The 21,813-nt window shown below is 38.9% G+C and overlaps 1 protein-coding gene across 4 annotated transcripts in view; it reads right to left on the bottom strand.

Moving 5' to 3' along the window:
- PTPRG (protein tyrosine phosphatase receptor type G) overlaps positions 1–21,813 on the bottom strand; it is a 701,636-nt gene that overhangs the window by 24,000 nt on the left and 655,823 nt on the right. For all 4 annotated transcript variants that reach the window (XM_032411651.1, XM_032411652.1, XM_032411653.1 and 1 more), the window contains 12 exons: positions 21,434–21,530; positions 16,755–16,837; positions 16,432–16,566; positions 15,297–15,431; positions 13,258–13,430; positions 11,583–11,718; positions 10,871–11,017; positions 9,004–9,097; positions 8,024–8,100; positions 7,404–7,532; positions 3,687–3,833; positions 2,847–2,989 (listed from right to left, as the gene is read on the bottom strand). In XM_032411651.1, the coding sequence (XP_032267542.1) occupies positions 2,847–2,989; positions 3,687–3,833; positions 7,404–7,532; positions 8,024–8,100; positions 9,004–9,097; positions 10,871–11,017; positions 11,583–11,718; positions 13,258–13,430; positions 15,297–15,431; positions 16,432–16,566; positions 16,755–16,837; positions 21,434–21,530 (1,496 nt within the window). The remainder of the gene's footprint in view (positions 1–2,846; positions 2,990–3,686; positions 3,834–7,403; positions 7,533–8,023; positions 8,101–9,003; positions 9,098–10,870; positions 11,018–11,582; positions 11,719–13,257; positions 13,431–15,296; positions 15,432–16,431; positions 16,567–16,754; positions 16,838–21,433; positions 21,531–21,813) is intronic.

Genomic DNA, 21,813 nt, shown 5'->3' with positions numbered 1-21,813 from the left:
GTAATGCTGATAGATGAGTCTCTGAACAGAATGGTCTCGAATACAGGATGCTGTGAATAAAGCTGTTTGCCTTTAAGCTGTGCTTGCCTTCAAATAGAATCAGTTTACTTTTGGGTGTGGAATTTTATCCTTAGATCATTTATCTAGAAACTTTATCCATCTGGCACACAGCTGAGAACCCTGAGAGTAGGTGTTAAGAGATCTCTGTGTAGACCCGATAAATAACAAGTTTGTCCACTCAAAGTTCAACTCTTAAAGTGCAAGCAGCGAGGCTTTCTCTTCCGGCCTGCTCACTTCTAGTTTTGATAGCGCTTAAACATTCGTAAGGAGGCAAGATAACGAGAAACAAAATGCAAGGCACAAGGCTCTCTGGGGAAAGTTCATATTAAGGATACTGTACATATCCTTAATTTGTAGGTCAGTTTGAAGCACAGTACCCATTCTGTGCCAGGCATTGAGCTTCACCCAGTGGAGACTGGGACAAATGAGTTACCTCTGCTGGTCTCAACAAGGTGGGGGTGACAATCCTGTGAACAAGCAGTTGCAACAGGATGTGCTACCCAAGAACACTGGTAAGAATGTGATGTTTGTTAGTGATTTTAAATGATTACCTCTTCAAAGAGAGTGACTTTTAAAGTGTCTGTTGACTGAAAGAGCCCTCAAGGGAAATAGTATTTGCAGGGGCAAGGTGGCCTGCAGGAAGTAATTCAATGGAGGATTGCTTCAACCGGATCGTAAAGGAGTTTGAAAAGTGTACTGAGAGAATGGGTGACATCAAGAAGACTCGTGGCCAGTGAGATGTGGAGGTGAGGGGGCATACCAGCACGTTTCTGGTTTGCCCAACTCCGGGGCTGGGGACAGGCGGGGAAGATGATGAGTTTGTTTTTAGACATGCTACATTTGAGGTGTTTGTGGGCCACCAGGAAGGGATATTTACAGGTACAAAAAGTAGGTAGGATGGAAACTGAAAGCTAGCTGGTGTTCAGAACATTGCACTACCACGAGCAGCTGTTTACTTTGCTTGGGTAATGTGGAAAAATAACTTCTACGGAATTGCTTATCTCCTGAAGAGTGGATAAAGGAAGGAACATGTTTCTTCAGTGGCTTTTAGTCCAGCTTACTTACATGATTTGTGCTGATCTAGTTCAGAGTTAATTTGCTCTTTTCTTATGCAGGCCTAAGAACAAGCTACATTTGATTAATTTCAGAGGTCATATATGTGGAATATATATGTGGAATAAAATAAAAATCACTGAATAAGACAATATACCCCCAAACTGAATACAGACAAATGAATCAAATAGTTCTTTTTAAATGGTTTAACAAGTTGCTAGTTTTTTCCTTCCCACATCCCTTACCATGAAATATAAGTTTAGCTGCATGACTGCATTGAGCACAAAATCACAACACCATCAGTCACAGAACTGGGCGGCAGCATTAGAATTCAGTCCCCAGAGGTATTTGGAAAGCTAATACAGATTAGTGGGGGGAAAAACTATAGAAGCAGCCCTAATGTCACACTATAACTGCATACCCCAATTTCCATAGACCAGGACTAGCTGCCCAGTTATTTTTATGCTGGCTCTGCTACTTAAACACTGCTGGCAGTTGCCCCGTTTCTGGGCATCTTAGTAATGACTATAATGTTTTCCTCTTTCTTTCCCCCCTAAACTCAATCTAATTAAGAGTTGGACCAACATTTTGAAATAGTCATTATTTCCTAAAAAAGAACATAAAAATCTTTGGAAGCAGCCAGTTAATAGGGCCATCTTCAAATATGAGGAACCATGATCTGAGGTACAGGTGCTGACGTACGCTGAAAGTGTGCTCACTTCATGTTGCAGCATTAGTTTAGAAAAAATGAAAGACTTAACAATAAGCTTTACTCTCAAATTGATTAATAACTATGCTTCCAGAGTAGCTGTTAATTTAATGAACATAATGGGTACACACTGAGAATTTGCTGACCAAAGGAGCTACCTTGGAAGTAAAACAGAAATGAGGATAGAGGGGCACTTGAGTGGCTCAGTCAGTTGAGCATCCAACTCTTGGTTTTGGCTCAGGTCATGGTCTCAGGGTCGCAGAATCCAGCCCCACTTGGGCTCCATGTTCAGTGGGGAGTCTGCTTCTCTCCCGCTGCCCCCACTCTCTAAAATAATTTTTTTTCTTGTTTTTAAAGAAATGAGGATCTATAATTGGTGCCATATTAGCTAAAAGCTTGTGAGAGTCTAAACAATCTGGGATTACAAACTGATTTACAGGTCAATCCCAGCCATGAAGTTTGACTCCAAATATTCACATACTATAAGGTTTATCTATCAACCTTTCCCTCTGACTAAAGGGGAAAGTGTCTGGGTTTGAATACCATGTGGATGCCTAGAAGCTCTGACACCAGGAGCAAATTATTTGTTCTCCTTGAGAGTCATATTCTTTAAACTTCCAAAACACATTGTAAACTCTAAATTTATCATTAATAGTAACTTTCTCACTCCTAATCAACTAAACCATATTTAAAAAGTTTTCTTCTCTAATAAGTGTTTGTAGGGATATAAAAATAAATATTTAAGTTATTTATTTACATTTTCTGTTTAATTAGTGTTTTTGAAACATAAATCCTCAGGAAGCTTGCAAGTCTACTTTTGTAGGCTGGTATAGTGCTTTGACCTTCTAGAACATACACTCCAGGAATATCTGAAGTCTGGGAAGGGCCTGACACATTAAAATGCAAACAGATTTACAACAGGCCCTTGTACACACTTGTAACACAGAATGGTCACGATCTTCCCTTTCCACTCCCAAAGCAATTCAAGAAAAATGTCTGAATTTTAAAATTAAGAAATACATACTCATCATGAACAATGGTGGGGCCATCCCTTGTTAAGGCCTCTTCCTTGATGACATTGATAAGTTCGAAAGTACTGCTGATGGGGGCATCTGGGTTAGGCCATTTGGGACACTGGAAGTGCCGAACCTCTAGGACGTAGTCATCCTATAACCAATACAACAAGTCATAGCCCATCCGTTATTTCCTGACACCTATAATCTGGGGACTAGAACTTGCTCCTGAGAAAGTATGTATTAGAGATAATTGACAAATGCCAAATACTAGGGAGGACTGACTTCCTGCCCTTAAAAAACGACCAGGTCATGATAGTAGAATCCTATTTTGTTCTGGGGACAATAAAATTTTAAGTGACAATAAATTATAAGAGACTTTATATCCTATTCTATCTTATCTATACATTTAAAGGAAAAAAAGACCAAGCATTAGATCATCATTTAAGTTATTAATATAAGATAGCTCTTCTTTCTCCCCACCCCATAATAAGTTATTACATATCAAAATGTCATTTAGTAAAAAAAAAAAAAAAAAAAGCCTTACTATTATCATCTGTAACACATTGCAAGGTTTACATTTCTGGGGGCAAAGAGACTGTTGAACTCTAGTATATTGTTTTCATAATTAGGTCAACAGACCTATTTGTATGCATGCTCAGAGGAACTGTTACATTTCATCTACCCAGCTGGAAAAAGCAAATATTTGAAGGAAGGAAAAAGGGAAGTGTACATATTTAAAATTAAGTCATACTCAAATGCCTGAGCCTGTCTCGAGGGTGGCAAGTGACTTTATTATTACTTAAAAGGCGATGCAGGGCCCAAGTATGTCTGTTGGAGGTTTAAGTTACCTGTGTAGCTTCAAGGATAAAGTCATGGATGATGATTTGTTCTTCATTAGAGAGACACAGTCTGTCTTTGCTGATAAGGGTGACGGTAAAGGCCTCACAGTTCATGGATTCTTCTCGACTTGGCCAGTATACAAACTCATCTTCTGCCTATAGGAACCCCCCCCAAAGAAAAAATTCCTCTGCAGTGCTGTCAAACATTTGTTTTTGAATTTTCTTGCAAATTGACGTATAATGTTTGCCATGTCCTGTACTTCATCATGCCCAGTTCCCCAAGTTCAGTGGTGATTGTAAAATATACTCGATAATAACCATTTCCTAGCACTTCCCACCTAGGGCACTGTAACAACCAAAATCGACCTAGATCCTGGGTTTTTTTTTTTTTTTTTTTTTTTGGTTTTTAAGTTTTTTGTTTTTTTTTTTTACTGTGATACATTATAGAAAATTTCTCGGGCGCCTGGGTGGCTCAGTTGGTTGAGCGACTGCCTTCGGCTCGGGTCATGATCCTGGAGTCCCTGGATCGGGTCCCGCATCGGGCTCCCTGCTCGGCGGAGAGCCTGCTCCTCCCTCTGACCCTCCCCCCTCTCATGTGCTTTCTCTCTGTCTCAAATAAATAAATAAAATCTTTAAAAAAAAAAAAAAATTTCTCAACTGGAGTTAGTATATTATTTTACAACTGCTTAAGCAGCTAAGACATCCTGGTTTTTACTTCCTATGGATTATGTAAACAGTTCTACAGTTGATTAGCATTTTGCCAAGGAATTTCATCAACATTATCTTACTTAGTTTTTATGATATACTAGTGACGTAAGGGATTTTTATCATCGGTCTTTACAGAGGAGGACATCAAGACTCAGGGAAGCCCTTAAGTTGTCTCAAGTCACACTGCTACTAAATGGTAAGCAACAGAACCTGTCTGGGAAGAGGTCATGCATAAATAAGCTTATGTTGGCATGAAGTACAAAGTGCTCTTTCAAAGACCAGTTAATCTATCCATGTTAGGCTTCAAATGGAGATTAACATAGAAAAAGTCTTTCAGCCTTGAATCAGGCAAACTTTAAATGTTCATCTATTTTAGGATTAAAAATAAATATTCAGGCGTGGTATTTGAATTCCATCCCTGAAAACTGTGGAGGCCTAAGAAAAAGTTAAGGGGTACATATGTTGGAGATTTTGTGAGAAGTACAATGATTAGGATAAGACCCCTGACCCCCACTGCCATGCCTCTTTTTCTCATCAGTTCAAATGGCAAACTACTTTGCCCAGCATTATCTATACTTCTAGGGGCATCTTCCTGAAAATGCTTAGATACTACTAGTGAAGTCAGAAATAATTCTAATGTTCAAAACAAAGAAGGTTTTGTTTAATCTTACATTGTTGCATCAGAAATGAGCCAACAGTCCAATAAGACTTATCACCCTTTCAAGTTTCAATATAGCTTATTGCCAAGTACATTTTTATTTTTAAAGCTCAGCATAAGGGGAAACAGATTAGCAATTGGGTTTAGTCTATACAAAAGAAGTCTGTAACTGTCAGGGGTTTTAATACATTTTGTCCAAGGAAATGGAAGTAAGACCCTTTTAACAGATACTAAAGATGTAAGGTAATAATGGACAGGGCCTATACATTTAATCAATATGCACAGCTTAAGCATAGGATTTAGGATTGGATGTGATCCTGAATAAATTAATCTGGGCCTTAATTTCCATATCTGAAAAGTGGGAATAACAACATTATGTACCTCTAAGAAATTAACATGAATCGTAAATTACCAAATTGGCCTAATAACTGCCAAAGGGATTTTAATAATGGTGGAAGAAAGGCAAAAAACAACAAAAACCTTCTGAATATAGAGCGCAAACTGATCATCTTCAAAGACTATGAAAAATACATGCTGCTTCTTGATTCAGCAGGAACTCCAGTCTCGTGGTTATTTTGCTTACAAATATATTTGTAGATCAAAGATCCCTGTATTTTTAACAGTGCTTTCTGAGCTAGGAACCAGTGACTTTGGGCTACTCAAAGCATCATGGTCTTGTCAACTTATAGCAGTGATAAATAATAAAGCAAACAAAGAGAATCTACATTTTCAGGAAAAATGTGCACTAATAAATCTGACTTTCAACTCCGGAGCTGAGAATGCAGACATGCAGGATTCTAGCCAGGTCTCCCTCAGCCTGAGACACTGAGATGACCTGTTCCGGGGCAAGTCAAGGTCCTCACTGTCTGCAGAGCATGTATGGACTCAGGTGGTCTAGCCTACCCACTACAAATGAGCCTGTGTGATAGATCCTTTTGGTGACCATCCTGTGTTAAGTGACAATAACAAAATAACTGACTCATCCAACAAATGAACGTTTTAACAACCCTAAATGCCTCCAATTTCCACATGCCAAACAGAATAGACCCCTATTGCCAGCTAATTTGAAAATTTACACTCCAGTTTTTAGCTTAAGATTCTCAATTTTGTTGCCATTCTATCATACAGAAGCAGTCTTGGTATTCTGAAGCTGGAGCAAAATGCGACAAAGTGAAGAAGTTCCTACTGACTGGGCACACAGTCAAATGCATGTCATCAAGACTAGGGGTTCAATCACATGCTGTTCTTTCTTGATTAAAAAAATTCACTAATCTGATACTCATGGAAGCAACTCCTCATTGTTTTTTGTTTTCATTTTGTGGGCTCACATGTCCTCATAATAACTTCTGACCACCCAACTAATTCTGAAAGTTAAGCTCATCTTGATAGATTTGTTCACCCTTCTTTTACATAATCTCCAGACACAGCAGGGAAGGACTCAAGGGAGGAGAGAAAGAGGCTAGGGCTCAGTCAAGGTCTTAAAAGCACCTTTAAATTGGAACAAAATAGCCTTTCTGTATTTCCTTCCCTGTAATGGATCTGCTCTGCCTGTGGAATGGGGGAGAAATAATGATACATCATTAGTACTTTTTTTTTTTTTTTTTTTTTTTAAAGATTTTATTTATTTATTCATGAGAGACAGAGAGAGAGACAGAGGCAGAGGGAGAAGCAGGCTCCCCGCGGAGCAGGGAGCCCGATGCGGGACTCGATCCCAGGACCCTGGGATCATGACCTGAGCCGAAGGCAGACGCTTAACCGACTGAGCCACCCAGGCGTCCCGTCATCATTAGTACTTTTGATATAAAGTTTTTGGGGTAGGGCTAGGAAACCTTTCTCTGATGTGGGGTGGGACAAATAGCATAGCAAAGGATTAAAAGGTCACGCAGGTTCAAATCCTGCCTCCCATTATTTGTGTATATGCCCTTAGGCAAGTTACTTTCCTCAATTTTCTTAGCTATTAAATGAAATGATAGTGGTAGAGAGGATTAAGCAAGTTAATACATGTAAACACAGTTACATACTCAAATGTTAGCTGCTATTTTGTTTTTTACAGATGACACCCGGCAACTGAGAGGTCAGGTTAAGGTCACATGTTAAAGGAGGTTACTCAAAGGCCCTTTTCCAAAACCTTCTATTGCCTGGCCATGTACAGCATGAGAACATCAAGTAATGGAGCTGACAGGGACAGTAACCGTACCGTAAGCATACAAAAGGAACCCGTTCAGACTTAAGGATGAGAGAAGTCTAGATGCCCTCCCGAGCACACACACACACAGTGGAGGCCTGTGGTAAGGTATCAGAATGACTTATGCTTACGGCCTCACAGGCTCATTAATATATAGCAGATGTGCTTTGCTTACCAAGCTCTGGTTGTCTGGCAGCATGACAATGATCTGTGCATTATGATCCCAAATCATTCGCCAGAAATCTTTCGTAGTATGTGGCAGAGGATGCTGGGTTATAATAAATTCATTGCTCCTATAATAGCCCTTCAGTTAGGGAGATGGAAAATCAGCAGTTACAAACATTTTATTCTGACGTTGGGGTAGTAAAATCCGTTCATGAAATAAGACAGCATTGTTTTGACCTCACTTAAACAATTGAAAAAGGCAGTCTGTACATGGGGCTAATTTTTAGATGTACATGCTAACACGTGTAGATCATTTTATCTCCACATACAATTCCCGTCTCGTTACCCCTGCTGTTTTTACTTAACAGCAATTTCAACATTTATTCAAACATTAGATGGGTGAAATTAACAAGAAAATTAATTCCTTAACACACACTTTTCTTAAAGGATTTCTGTACCCCTGCTGATTCGGAGTCTTTTGTTAAAGGTCGCCAGATACAGAAATCTCTCTAATTTTTATATTACACATCGAGAAATTATTTGAAAAATGAAATCAGCCACATAGGTGGTATCTGCTCTTTAGCACCTTTTAGTTTAATTGAATTTATTTATAATTAACTTGAATCTCACCATGATATAAGAAGCATTAATGTAATCTGTTCCTTTCATTCCAGGCAATGGTGCAAGACCCACTCGGGCACGCTCGGCTGTAGTATGGAAAAAAACAAAAAAACAAAAAAACCACCACATTTGCCTTACTACACACACAGAACCAATAATGCTTTCTGAGATTCACTTGGTGAGTAATCTATTTCCCTGGCTCCCCTTTCATTTTAAAACTCACCTATATTTTTAACTAAGCTAAAGGGTCAGCTAAGGCAGAATGTAAATGGAATTTTGCTGCACATTCCCAGAAGGGTAAAGGCATTACAGGAATAAAATCTTACTGTGAGAGAGGTTTTCACAGCAGATCACAAAGAGAACACTCTGTGCAGAGATGACAGAGGATTTCAGATAATTTTTGGCCCTGGTTTGATATCCTTATAATTATACCAACACACTATACTTTTGCTCTTTTGCCATTCCCTTCCCATTTTTCTCCCCATAACATGCTTAGAAAACAGTGGCCTTTGTCAGTAGAGTCTCAGAATCTCTCCAGTGATCACCCATGCTTGTGTCTACAGCTCACAGTTTCCTCTGCTAGGTCCCGAGTTATTTATACCAAGGTCCCCATCCACCCACAGTACCCTGATCTCAATAGCCAGAAGAATGTAATAATGCATTCCAGTTGTACAGATTAATCAGAGACTCGCGTTTTTCTAGGAGTATTAATGCCATAGTGATAATGGCTTTACATTTTTTTTTTTTAGTTAAAATGTAGAAGTACCCTAATTCTTGAATTGTGAGGTGAACGGAAGCTAGACTTCATGTCACACTGATGCAGCAATCTGCTGGCATGGACAGCCACCCCTCCTAGTTTGATCAAACTGCCTTAATTTTCCTGGCATAACTACTCCCCTTGGTAGTTGCGGCCTCTCTACATAATACATAAAATTCGGTGAAAAAATACTAACACACTCAACCAAGTCAAACTGATTTTAAGAGCTTACATGGCACGACGGAAGAGTTTCGGTTCTTTTCTTTGTTACACTCTTTCTGAGCACTAAAGCACTCCACATACTTGGCATTACATTGTGTGACCAGCTGAAAGAAAAGCAACGTTGTAGTTTTCATTAACTAACCTTATTGTGATAATCATTTTGTAATATATGCAAGCATCAGGTCATTACTCTCTACACCTTAAATTTATACAATGTTATGTATCAGTTACATCTCAGTCAAGCTGGGAAACAACAAAACAAAGTTATAATTGATAGCATTTGCTTGATAATCTGGCAAAAGGCAGCCAATCAGTAATTGGATTACTGAGGAGCAAAAACATTTTTCTATCCTAAAGAATATATTTTTGTGTTTTAGTAGTGGTTACTTCTGTCCCCTTACCGTGGTTAGGGGTAATCTTGTCTAATTTCTACTATCAGGCCCTAGGCTTCTGATAACAGGTTCAGTGTGGGCAGTAAATACTAAATGAATTCATCTGGATTTTTCTGTTGAAAATGTCACTGCTTTTTGTAATTTGTCTTCCATAATTTCTCACAGGCACATGAGATTCGGGTGGGTCTACACTAGAAAAGACTGCTTTATAGTCATAGGAGCTAATTATGTTTCTTGAACATAACTTACTAGGTTCTCAGTACGTTTCTGTTGAACTAAACTAACATTGTTCTAAGGCCACTATAAGTAGCCCAGTAGTTTGGTTATTCTTCCTGTTCTTGTATAGCTTGGTTAAACACTGTGTCAATCCTCGGTTTTGTTTTTTTAGCTTTCGTACTACTGTCCAGGGCCTTGGGTGTAGTTTTCAAGTCTCTGATTCTTGTTTTTTTCCTTCTACTTAAGTTCTAAAGTGGTTAGTGCCTACCAAAGAACCAATTACCTGGTTTCCAAGGGAATGAAGAGATTTCTTTTAAAAAATTCATCAAAATATGTGGAAACAAATATTGCAGAAACAGAAAAGGCAGAATTTAAGAAATGTTGATAGTTAATTTTTTAAGAATTAATTTTAAACATTTAAAATGAGATATGTCCTCATTATTAATTACCTCAAATGGTTTTTCAAATGGCTAGGATGTTTTAAAAGGAGAGCTAGAAATTTAAGATTGTTATGGAATGAAAATTAATTTAACTTGTTACTTTGCTTGGCAGTCTCATTGATTCAAATGATGGTTTCACAAAGTTTTACCATGAAAAGTACAATTGTACAGATATACCTCATTCTTTCCATCTTGATACAAAATGAGAAATTACGTATGGAATAATGCAAAAAAAAAACTGAAAAGACTAATGAGAGACCAATAAATAAGAAAGTACTTAATAATTGGAGGGACAGCACTTGAAGGTTAGAATAAAGGACTGAGCTTTTAATGATCTTATGGTCTTTTTTTTTTTTTTTTAACCTTTCCCTCAGTTAATTCCATATAAACCTTAACTGCCTTTAAACTTCTTCATGCCCCTATCCAAGCAAAAGAAGAATCCTTTGGGAAAAGTTAACTTCTTTCTGGTATTCCTTAGTACCTCTTTTAGTTTCTAAACTATCTGATAGTCTTTCAGATAGCTTATTTGTTGACCTACTGTCCTAAAAATAAATCATTCTTAAGGGTAAGATAAGTTAGTTCAGAAGAAGTACAGCATTATTTTTTGGACTAGACTGACAGACTCCAACCTAGAGTCACTGTGGTGTTAGGATCCCAACAGTTCATACACAGGTCGAAACTTTATTTGCTTCCCGTTACATTTGAAGAATACAAATAGTAATCCCCTTCAGTCTATACATTCATGCCAAAAAGATATGACCCCCAAACGTAAGCCATTTCTGTACTTCTTGCTTTTTTACAAAACCCAGACGTTTAATCAGAGCACTACCTTGAACTGTTTCTCCAGCCGTGTTTTTCCTCCTACTCCTGGTATGAGGATGCTGTTAACATAGCTATGCAGCTGATTAGAAGATACTTCAGTCTCCTTTCCTAGAATGGCTTCCAACAAGGCATCATGGATGAAAATGTACTGCTCCTAAAAGGGACAGAACGAGGAGAGCTGGTAAGGGGTAGCCACTTCTATCCAAGTCATGAAGCTGACCTCTGATCAACTCTTCTCACAGGGACTTCCCTGGGAGCTCCTTCAAGCATTTACAGCCAGGTGCCTTGCTCCCGTACTCACTGCTTTATCCCTCATAAGTTATTTTAGGGTCAGGACTGTGTTTTCCATACCGTGCCCCAAGCAGTAGGTTCAGTGCAGCAAGCCGTGGAGAAATGTGTTTAACGAAGGTCTTTAGAAACCCTTCAACTTTTCAGGCCCGACAACAACTGTTTAACTCCCCATGGCCTCAAACCCAGCACTAGATACAGCTGCACCTCGCTTCCTAAGTGTTGTGTCGTGACTGAGAAATCACACGTAAGATGCACACAGACATGGGAAACTGGGAGTCAAAGAACAGTCTCATGGTCAGCGTAGCTTCCAGTACAAACCTGTACATTCCTTCGGGCCCTACAAGAATGGATTTTCTCCTCAGTACCATTCAACTTTCATTTAAAGCACGTGCTAGAATCTCTTGCGAGCAACTGCAGCCACTCCTCACCTCAGTCTGGACGAGGTAGTTACGCTGTGTCCTGATATGCTTCAGGAATCCTAGGACGTTAACTGTGCTTTTGTCTTTTATCTGTTGCAGCATGCTGTCTATTACAATGTAGGTGCCGGTCCTGCCCACACCAGCACTGGAAGAAAGGAAGACACTCAGCCGCCACCTTTTGCTCTTTCGTGTCATGCATTAACTGTAGACTGGAAAAATTACCGTCTAAATAGCGAACGAGCTTAAAAATAACCTTGTTGTTTAGATAACCTAGTAGAGAGTTGACATAGGTCATTCATTGTGGACAGCATCCAAAAACTTCATTAGGACATTTCCCAGGAGTCTTGACGGAGAGCAAAGACAGCCTTTCATAAATACCACGGGAGCTGGGGTAAAATGTTGCGTATGTATTTGCTTTCTCAGTCTCGCTTGCTGCTCAAGCCAAGGATGGAAGTCAGTGATGCAAGGGACGGAGAGCAGCCCTGCTTGGCAGAGGCATCCCCCCACCAGAACCCCGTGTGCCGAGACCCCAGGTAGGAAGTTTGTGTCCTTGATGCCGAAGTCTGTGCCTGGTTCTCCAACTCTCTATGATTCTGGAAGCACCCATTATCCTTTCGGTAAGTCCCCTTTCTGCACACCTCCCTAGTCTGTTCACTATTAGAAAGTTCTTACCTAAAGGGGTGCCTGCCTTTAGTCAGCCCCGTATGGAATCAGAATGGCACACCTGCAAAATCTGGTCTCTTTTATTCACACTTCCTCATTGTTAAACAAACCAACACAAAACTAAGAAACAACAGTCAGGAAGATGGGTGTCTGCAGTACCCCCAGCGGGTTCCCCACCTCCCAGGACTGCTCCATTGATACCCCAGCTCTTTGACAGACTTTCATGTCTATTTTAGCGATTCCTCAATGGGTTAGCAAGAAAATGTACTTTTCACGAGGCTTTAAACAGGGGCTGCGCTCCAACATCTGCCAAGGACTTGCTTTGTGATCACATGTTATGAGCAACAGCCCAGAAGAAATGCTTAGAAAATGCCACGCAGCTCTGCAACATAACTCACAGAAGAGGCAGCATCTATTTGAATATCAAAGTTAAAAAAAAAAAAAAAGCCAAGAATGCAATTACAAATGAAAGATAATAAAAGTATTCTTAAACCACCTATTAAAGTTGTTAAAGGTAATTAAGGGAAAAAAGGCTTTCCCAGTGCTCTGAAAAAGGTCTTTCTTAGAGCATGTATCAATTAAAACATTAAAGATCTTTTCACTCCTACAATGAATTTTATTATTTAGAGGAACCCTACAGAAAAGCCATATACAAAACCTCAACCTCTCCAGTGTAGAAAGCCCTGGACTTGTGTTTAAGGTCAGATTTCCATGTAATAGGAGCAGCTTCAAGATTCCCTGTAAACAATGGGGATTTTATTAATAGATGTTATTAAAAACTGGAGATTCATTCTCTAAGAGCAGATTTTGTTTTAGCCTCAGAAATAGCTGATGATTTCAGAATGTTTTGAGAATGCAGTGATTTTATAGAACCCTACCAGGCTGTACCAGTCCCAGTTTTCAGTGGAAGACTCTGCTTCTAAATCAAACAAAGCAGGGCCCCAGCGGTCCACATCCGCCCACTCTGCCCACTTCAGATGTTGAATCCCAGGCACAAGAAGGAGAAAGATGTTGGCCCCACCTGCAATGCACCAACACAGGGCCCATTTCTGGTGTCCGGGCTGCCGAGGATCTCCTCACGAAGGTCAGGACCGGGAGGGCATACTCAGGAACTCCCATGTCAGGCCACTGAGTGTAGTGATATTGGATCACGACCCGTTCATTCTGACGACCCTTGGGATTTCCCTTCTGACCCTAGGAGAAAGGTGAAAAGAGAGGTCTTTAAGCAGACAGTGGGCATTTTGGATTAAAAAAAAAAAACAAAAACAAACAAAAAAACATAAGGATGTATGAAACATGACCTTCCATTTCATGTGCCCTAACTACTGTTCTTGAGCTAGGTACTTTCCCCTTGGCAGCCGTCTCATTCATGCACTGTGTAATTTCTACACAAGCCTCCATGTTCTGACTTCCTGCCCCAACTCCAGAAGGCCGTGGTCCCTTTGCTCTCATCTGACTGTGGGCCATGACTCCCATCCTTTCTCTGCTGTCTGGGTTGGACCTTCAGGAGCCGGAGAGCTGGTTGCTGCTATACTCCAGGAAGTGATTCTCAGTCTCCAACATCAATAATAAATTTATCTGTCACTTTCATGAATGAATTTTCCAGAGTAGTTTTCCTTTAAGTGGCTGAGCTTTTTATATTTTAACCACTTTGGATGAAAAATTTCCCCAAACAGGTAACTTGCTGTCGTAGGTTTTTCTTATAACGAATAAACTTATAAATGTCTGATTTTTTTTTGATGACTCAAGGTCATTAATCAGCTTGAGCATTTAAGGTGTTTGGCCCTGGGCTCCAGAAGCCTTATGGCTTTGATTTCTGAAATCTTCCTTTAACTCTCATTTTCCTATTTCTTCCTCTTTTTCAGTTACTACTTTTTCCTCTTGCACAAAACACCTAAAGTTCCTATTTGACTTCCGTCCTCCAACTTGAGTGGTTTGTAAAATAAGAATAAGTGGGCCATGTTTAAATACCTGAAGGGTTTCCATGAGCAATGGGCTTTGTAAACATAAGCTGATTATTGGTTAGTTTAAGCCAGCTAACAGCTCTATTAGAACACAGATAAATATAGTGCTACTTGACTTTTATATACTTCTGCCATTCTGGGAAAAAAACTAAACATAGAAAAAGACTGTAAACCTTGGATCACAGATGGGTTTTGGAGCCAATGAAATTGTATATAAAAATTGGACTAAATGTGAATTCTTCTGGGGCAGGGGGGCTGTAGTTTGATCACATTCCCAAAGATGGCCAAGACTTAGGGAAAAAAAAAAAAAAATGACATCCATTGCTACAAACAACTGCCATTCCTAAGTCTCTCTAGAGCAATTACTTTACATTTTCTTAATGAACATCCACCTAGAGTTCCTAGTAATGCTGTCATGGTCCATGAATCTTGATGGAACAGCAGATTTTGAACAAAAGAAATTGAGATAACTTGAAAGCAGCATTTTCCACAAGGTGTGGAAATTGGATGTTAACAGTTATATAGGAAAGGGTTATGTTGAGTCGCATTAGGAAACACTGGGCAAAAAAAGTGAAAGAGGGTTTCTTAACTAGCGCTCTGGCCACTTGCGTAAATTGTACATATTTCTAAAGGGGAATACATATTATGTAGCATTCATTTTCCATACTTATTAAATAGCAGAATCTCCTTTTTGCAAGCATCTTGCAGGGTTAGCGTTCCTTGGAACACAGTTTGGGAAAATAATGCTTGAAAACTGTCAGAAGGTTGCTATTGAAAAGCTAAACCCACAAACAGGTGCTGCTATAGTTGCTGGTCACCGAGACCTGGAAGTACCCCTCCCCCCCCCCTTTTTTTTAAATGAAGCCGTCATGAGGAGATTAAAGAATTTAATCAGGCCAGTTAAATTCTATTATGGGCTCTGCCAGTATCTTTCACAGCATACATTGATGTCAATCAAAGGAGTTGTGAAAAAATGTTTTTTAAAAATACTTTTTTAAAGCCAAGTTGGTTCTGAGAATTGGCCTTGGTTGTACAGTAATTTTCATACAAGTTTAAAGAGAGATGCCCTGGCAGCCCACCCATATTCCTTCAATACCTTTTTCACTTTTGTATTTCTGACTGAAAAACGACGAACAGTGTAGCAGGCGTGTACTTTTGTGCTCTTCAGGGTGACAATAATGTTTCCATACTCCTCACTATTCTCTGTGGGCCAATACTGATCACATTTTCGCTGCAAAAAAGGAAAAAGTTGTCAGTTCCAACTGCAATTTATGCCACAGTTGTACTGTTGGTAATGTGATTTCCAGCGTCTTTAAAACAGGTAATATCACCATATAGTTGAACTGAAAAAGGAACATATGGGCCCAATGGCTTGGAGGTAGACAAACCTCTGAAGAGGTTAACCTTGGGACAACCTTGGGCAAGATCCTTTGTGAAATGGGTCTCACATTCATGATCATCTTTCAACAGACAATGTACTTTAAAAAGGGCCTCAGAAAGAAACCTGTATTTGGCCTATAAGCAATACGGCTGGCTATGTGAGGAGGCTGGGCTGCCTTCCGAATTGCAAGAGAATCTTATAACAGTGAAAATCTTCATTTTACCTCTTGGGTCACCAGAGGTGAAACAGGGACTCCACAGTTAAGGTGAAGCTGTAGCGATTCTGAGTAATGAATTTGAGGCTTAGCCTTTATTCCAGGCTAAATCAGCGTCATGTAATATAAACTCCTAATCTACTAACTCTAAAATATTAATAATCTTAAAAAGGTTCTCTTAATGATGGTCAAGGTGTTTCAACAGTGTTTCTGCTCCCCCCCCCAACTATCAGTAGTTCCCCCACTACACTACGTTTCTGCCAACTTCCCTGTTTGCTGTGTTTTCTGTCCTCTTAGAAGGTCGTTCCGTAACCCCTCCTCCCCTCTCATTGTTCACAGCTCACCTCACATATTAGCTCCTTTACAAAATCTCAGTCCTAGAGGAGTATCCATCCCTTTTACAGCATCCACATTCGAATACTCTATTCATCCCTCTTGCCACTTGCCACATTTAATTCCCTCTTGTAAGCGCTCAGCTCTTTCCCACCAGACCACAAGCAAGGCAGGGGCAGGAGAGGATGCTTTTCATTTCCTTAACTCTTTATACCTGGTCAAGTTCCTACCCTACAGCAGGTGCTCCATAAAGAGGTTTTGAATGAAGGTACATGATTAAGATATTAAGCCAAGAACTCTTACTCTTCCTTTTTCCACAAGATTCGTAATCATGATAATGATTCCAGTGTTTTGTTCCCAAATCATCCTCCAGAAATCTTCAAATGTAGACTTTAAAGGTCCCTGGGTGGCGATATAGGCTTTCGCTTTGTTGTAACCCTTCAAAGATGACACAGCACAAAGTAAGATGAAAGCAGTATCACAGACCAGTTAATAATTCAAGTGCCTTCCATATTGAATAGGCTGTGTTTTTAGGAAAAGCTCTGTGCAGTATTAAAACACATTCAACAGTCTCTGTGGCACTCTTCAATTATGAGAAACAGGTTTATAAAACATTTCTGACTTACATCGACGTAGTTTGCATTAATGTAGTCACTGTGCTTAGAGTCTTTTCCTGGTAAAGGTCTTAACTTCACCCTACTGTGATCATCTATAGAGGATAAAAAACAAAACAAAACAAAACAAAAACAAAATGTGTAATTCAAAAACTACCAGCATTCTAAAGCAGAAAACAAGGCAAATCGGCAATGTGGCATCTCCCAGAGTACCCCAAAAAAACTTTTGGCAGAACAACAGCTAAAAATTTAAAGATACAGCATTGAAACCCATCTTAAAAACACAGGGACATTTCTACATCATGCTCTGACCTGTGAGTGCCCAAGAAATGCAAACTGAAGTCCTTATTAGTTCATGTAAAATGATTTCAAGTTGCAACCCTCCAAAGTGTCCTTGTCCTGGATTTTAAAACCAAGGTCTTTGATTACCCATGGCTGTGTCCCTTTTCCATTAATACAAATGTACAAAAGTGTTACATTAGGTCCAGAACAACATCTATTTGTTCAACGTCTATTTTCAGGAGATTCCTTTGCTAAATTGAGTTAGACTCCCTTCTACCCTAATAGAACCCAAGTAATTGAGGAAACCAGAGCTGTTCCTGAGAGTAATCTCATTGCAGGAATCTGGTGAATGATCAGATTCTAGGATCCACTCAACCTCAGCTTATGAACACAAAAGTGGGATATGTGCCTCTTGTTGCCCAGCAAAGTGAACTGGAATTTTTAGGACAGCAAATGAAATAAAAAGAAGTGAAGGTCATAATTTTATTTCCTCTAGCTAGGAACAAAAAGGGCAAAAGTAAATTTACATTTCTGGTTATAATCATAAAAGTCCAGTTCAAGAAGAAGTCCAAAGAGTGGTTTCGCCTAGACATTAATGACCTCAGACTATTTGTCAAGCACTTTTTGAAAGCCTTCTCCAGTCTTGTGACTGTGAATTTTGTTTGTTGTTCTGACAAACTCTCAGACTACACTTGCTATGCAGAAGGGCTGCCTGTTAGAAATAGGCTCCAAATGACAATTTGCCCCCAAGTTATCAGAATACAAACCACTATGCCTTAGCTCAGTAGCACTATATTGCATATTATTTTTCAGACCAACAAATAAGAATACATGTTCTTCAGGTTGCAAAATTCATATTTAATCTAAAAGGTTAACAGCCTCTCTAGATAGATCAATACAGGAGATGTTACAGTAGCACCATACTTGAAAGTTGTAATGGCTCTGTGAGAGAAGGCTTTTCATACATTTTATTTCCTGCACAGTAAGTTGTTTCATGACATTTCCATCCTGGTTTTTGCTATACTAAGCCCTTAATATAGGGGTAGACCAAGATGATGGGTGATGTGTCCAGAATCTGACCAGGCATCATGAACACCAGAATCCAACTTTCTGAACTTAGGAAAATAAAACCACACCTAATCTGAATTTGTGAAAGTGAAACCATAAATGAACTGGTGAGAGTACAACCATAACAAACCACAGGTGGCACACTTTCCAGGCAGCACCGTGACCCTTGGGCTATCACGCAGACACTTCTTTGATTTCCTCCCTCTTTTTTGCCACATACTTTCAGCCAAACACTGAGGTCACCAGAAGGAAGGATTGCCATGGTGGAGAGAATGGTATGTGTGGATATACTCAAGGCACACATGTGTATATATCCCTGCCTGATTTACATGGTTAGAAATGAGGTATATAGATGGACAAATCCTTATAATCTCGGCAAGGTGAGCCTTGACTAGGTTGGCCAACAAATACTGTCAGCGTCCATGCATTCGAAGACTGGAGAGAAAAGCAAAGTTTGACTCTTTCTTGTTCTCTTTGTTAGCTCCTCATTCTCTCATATAAGTGGAACCAATACTCCAATTCAAAAATGTCTTGTGGTTCTTTTAAAACTGTAGAGTTAGAAGTAAAACTCTCTTAGTAGATGACATTACCTTGTATATAAAAATTCTAAGGAATCCACAAAAAATAACTATTAGAATAAATGAGTTCAGCCAAGGTTGTAGGATACGTGATCGATGTTTAAAAAAAAAAAGAATTGTACTTATATACACAATGAAAGATTTCAAAATTAAGTAAATAATTCCATTTACCATAGCATCAAAAAGAATAGAATACTTAAATTCAACAAAAGAAGTGTAACACTTGCAAACTATAAAACATCATTGACAGAAATAAAAGATGACCTCAATAAATGGAAAGACATCCCATCTTCATGGATGGAAGACGGTATTGTTAAGATTAATCCACAGATTCAATGCAATGCCTATCAAAATCCCAGCTACATCTTTCGCAGTAATAGAAAAGTTGATCCTAAAACTGATATGGAAACACAAGGGACCCAGAATAAACAAAACAATCTTGAAAAAGAAGAACAAAGTTGGAGCATTCACAGTTTCCGAGTTCAAAATATACTACAAAGCTATAGTCTGTCATCAAGACGAAGTGGTACTGGCCTAAGGATAGACATATAAATCACATACCATATGTGACATATAAATCAATGAAAGAGAACTAAGAGTCTAGAAATAAACCCTTACCTTTATGGTCAGTTGATTTTCAATAAGGGCACTAAGACAATTCAGTGGGGGGAAAGAACAGTCTTTTCTACAAATAGTGCTACGACAACTGGCTATCAACAAGCAAAAGAATAAACTTGGACCCTACCTCATACATTTAAGAGTTATTTGAATAAAATATCTAAATGTAAGAGCTAAAACCATAAAACTCTGACAAAAACAAAGGTGTAAATCTTCATGATCTTGGATTAGGCAGTGGTTTCTTAGATATGACACCAAAAGCACAGGCCACAAAAGAAAAATTATGTTTCACCGAAATTAAAATAATTTGTGCTTCAAAGGACACCATCAAGAAAGTGGAAAGACAATGCACAGAATGGGAGAAAATATTTGCCAACTGTTTATCTATATAAGGGATTCATATCCAGAATGTATAAAGAACTCCTACAACTCAGCAACAAAAAGACAATGGGCAAAGAATTTGAATAGATATTTCCCCAAAGAAGATCTACAAATGGCCAATAAATACATGAAAAGATGCTCAACATTACTCATCATTAGGGAAATGCAAATTAAAATGACAATGAGATACCACTTCACACCCATTAGCAGAGTTATTTTATATATCTATATCTATAGATAGATATCTATGTCTATCTATATATCTATAGATACAGATATATAAAAGTAACAAGTGTTGATGAGAATATGGACACTGGGACTCTCATATATTGCTGGGGGAAATGTAAAATGGTATAGCCACTTTAGAAAACAGTATGACAGTTCTTCAAAATGTTAAACATAGAGTTACCATATGACCTAGCTATTCTACTCCTAAGTATATATCCAAGAGAATTGAAAATATATGTCTGCACAAATGTTCATAGCAGCATTATTCATAATAGCCAAAAAGTAGAAACAACCCAAATGTCCATCAAATGACGAATGAATAAACACAATGTGGCATATCCATACCATGGAGTAATTTTCAGTCATAAAAAGGAATGAAGTACTGATCTAAGCGACAACATGGATGAATCTTGAAAACATCATGCAAAGTGGAACAGACCCAGACACAAAAGGCCACATATTCTATGATTCCATATATGGAATGTCCAGAATTGGCAAATACATAGAAATAGAAAGTAGGTAAGTGGTTTCTAGGGGTTAGGGAAAAGGAGGAATTGGGAACGACTGCTAATGGGTATGGGGTTTCTTGTTGGGGTGTTGAAAATGTTCTAAAATTAGATAGTGGTGATGGTTGTACAACTGCGTGTATACTAAAAACCACTGAAATTCAGTTTATATTTAAATTCCCATTTAAATATAAATTAACTTTAAATGGGTGAATTTCATATGGTATGTGATTTTTATCTCACTAAAGCATTATAAAAAGCTTTATCTACAGTAGTGTTCACATTTAAATGGTTCAATTTAATGCACTATAAAATCCTATGGAATGTGTTCCTTACCACAGTGTATGTTAACCATAAACATGTGTGCCCCTGCCTTTAGTATCAAAGCATAGATTATCTGCCAGTGACCCAAACCCCCAATGTCTATGAGAAGTAGCACTTTAGCCACAGAAGTAGTGCTCCTAGGGTATTCCCATAAGGCTCTGTAAGAAGAATGCTTATTTGTATCCCTAACCGCCAGAGTACTCCTGACCTTGGAAAAATGGTAGAAAGGACAAAACACATGGGCCCCAAGGACTGGTGGCTCCATCCCTTACGGTATAGACCACTGAAGGTATGTTACCTAGTCTTAGAAATTCAGCTTATTGATTCCATTTTCAGTATTTATTTTATTTAAAAACTTGGCTTTCCCCACTTAAAAACAATGTCACGAGAGCCACAGGACATTCAAACTTTGGTTCCCAGCGTCTGGTATGAAATCACTTCATGAGAGAACCACGAAGCTCAGAACATTTCTTTCAGTTCCACCTTATTCTTAAGCGGAGATCTGACAGCTTAATGAAAGACTCAGGGGGCTGTAAATGTCCCTACTTCTTCCTATCCTCTGTTGAAGACGGGCTAACGAGAGGTTAACTGGCGAATGTAATTCTTTCTTGGCATTCCTGGTTCAGATTGCTTGGCTTTCGGCTTATCCCCAGCATGAAGATTTAATTTCCTCACAGTTGAAGATAGTTTAAAGTTTATTACTTACATGCTAAAATGTTGATGTATCTGTTTTTGTGCTTGTTATCTGGATGATTGGAATGTTCTGCAGTGATGTTCATATCGGCCGTACAGCGTTGGACTTCCTGGTGGAAAAAAAAAAATCAAGATTTCAAAGATTTTAGACACACTTTAGACGTCTAGCAAGGGTGTAGGAAGAAAGGAACTATATATCCAAAAGCATGAAGTATTTACTCACTCCCTAGCCGCGGCCACCAATACCTCCCCAAACTCAATTTCAGAAATAACTGACATATTCATAACAAACGTATAGAGGATGTGAAGAAGATAAAAGGATTTCTTTTTTTTACTAATTCATCAATCATCTACTTCATTCCAGATTGTGACCTAGGCAGGGGATTACAAAAC

The sequence above is a fragment of the Phoca vitulina genome, unplaced genomic scaffold, assembly GCF_004348235.1.
Source record: "Phoca vitulina isolate PV1807 unplaced genomic scaffold, GSC_HSeal_1.0 scaffold13, whole genome shotgun sequence".
Lineage (NCBI taxonomy): Eukaryota > Metazoa > Chordata > Mammalia > Carnivora > Phocidae > Phoca > Phoca vitulina.
This window is presented reverse-complemented; position numbering and strand designations above follow the sequence as displayed.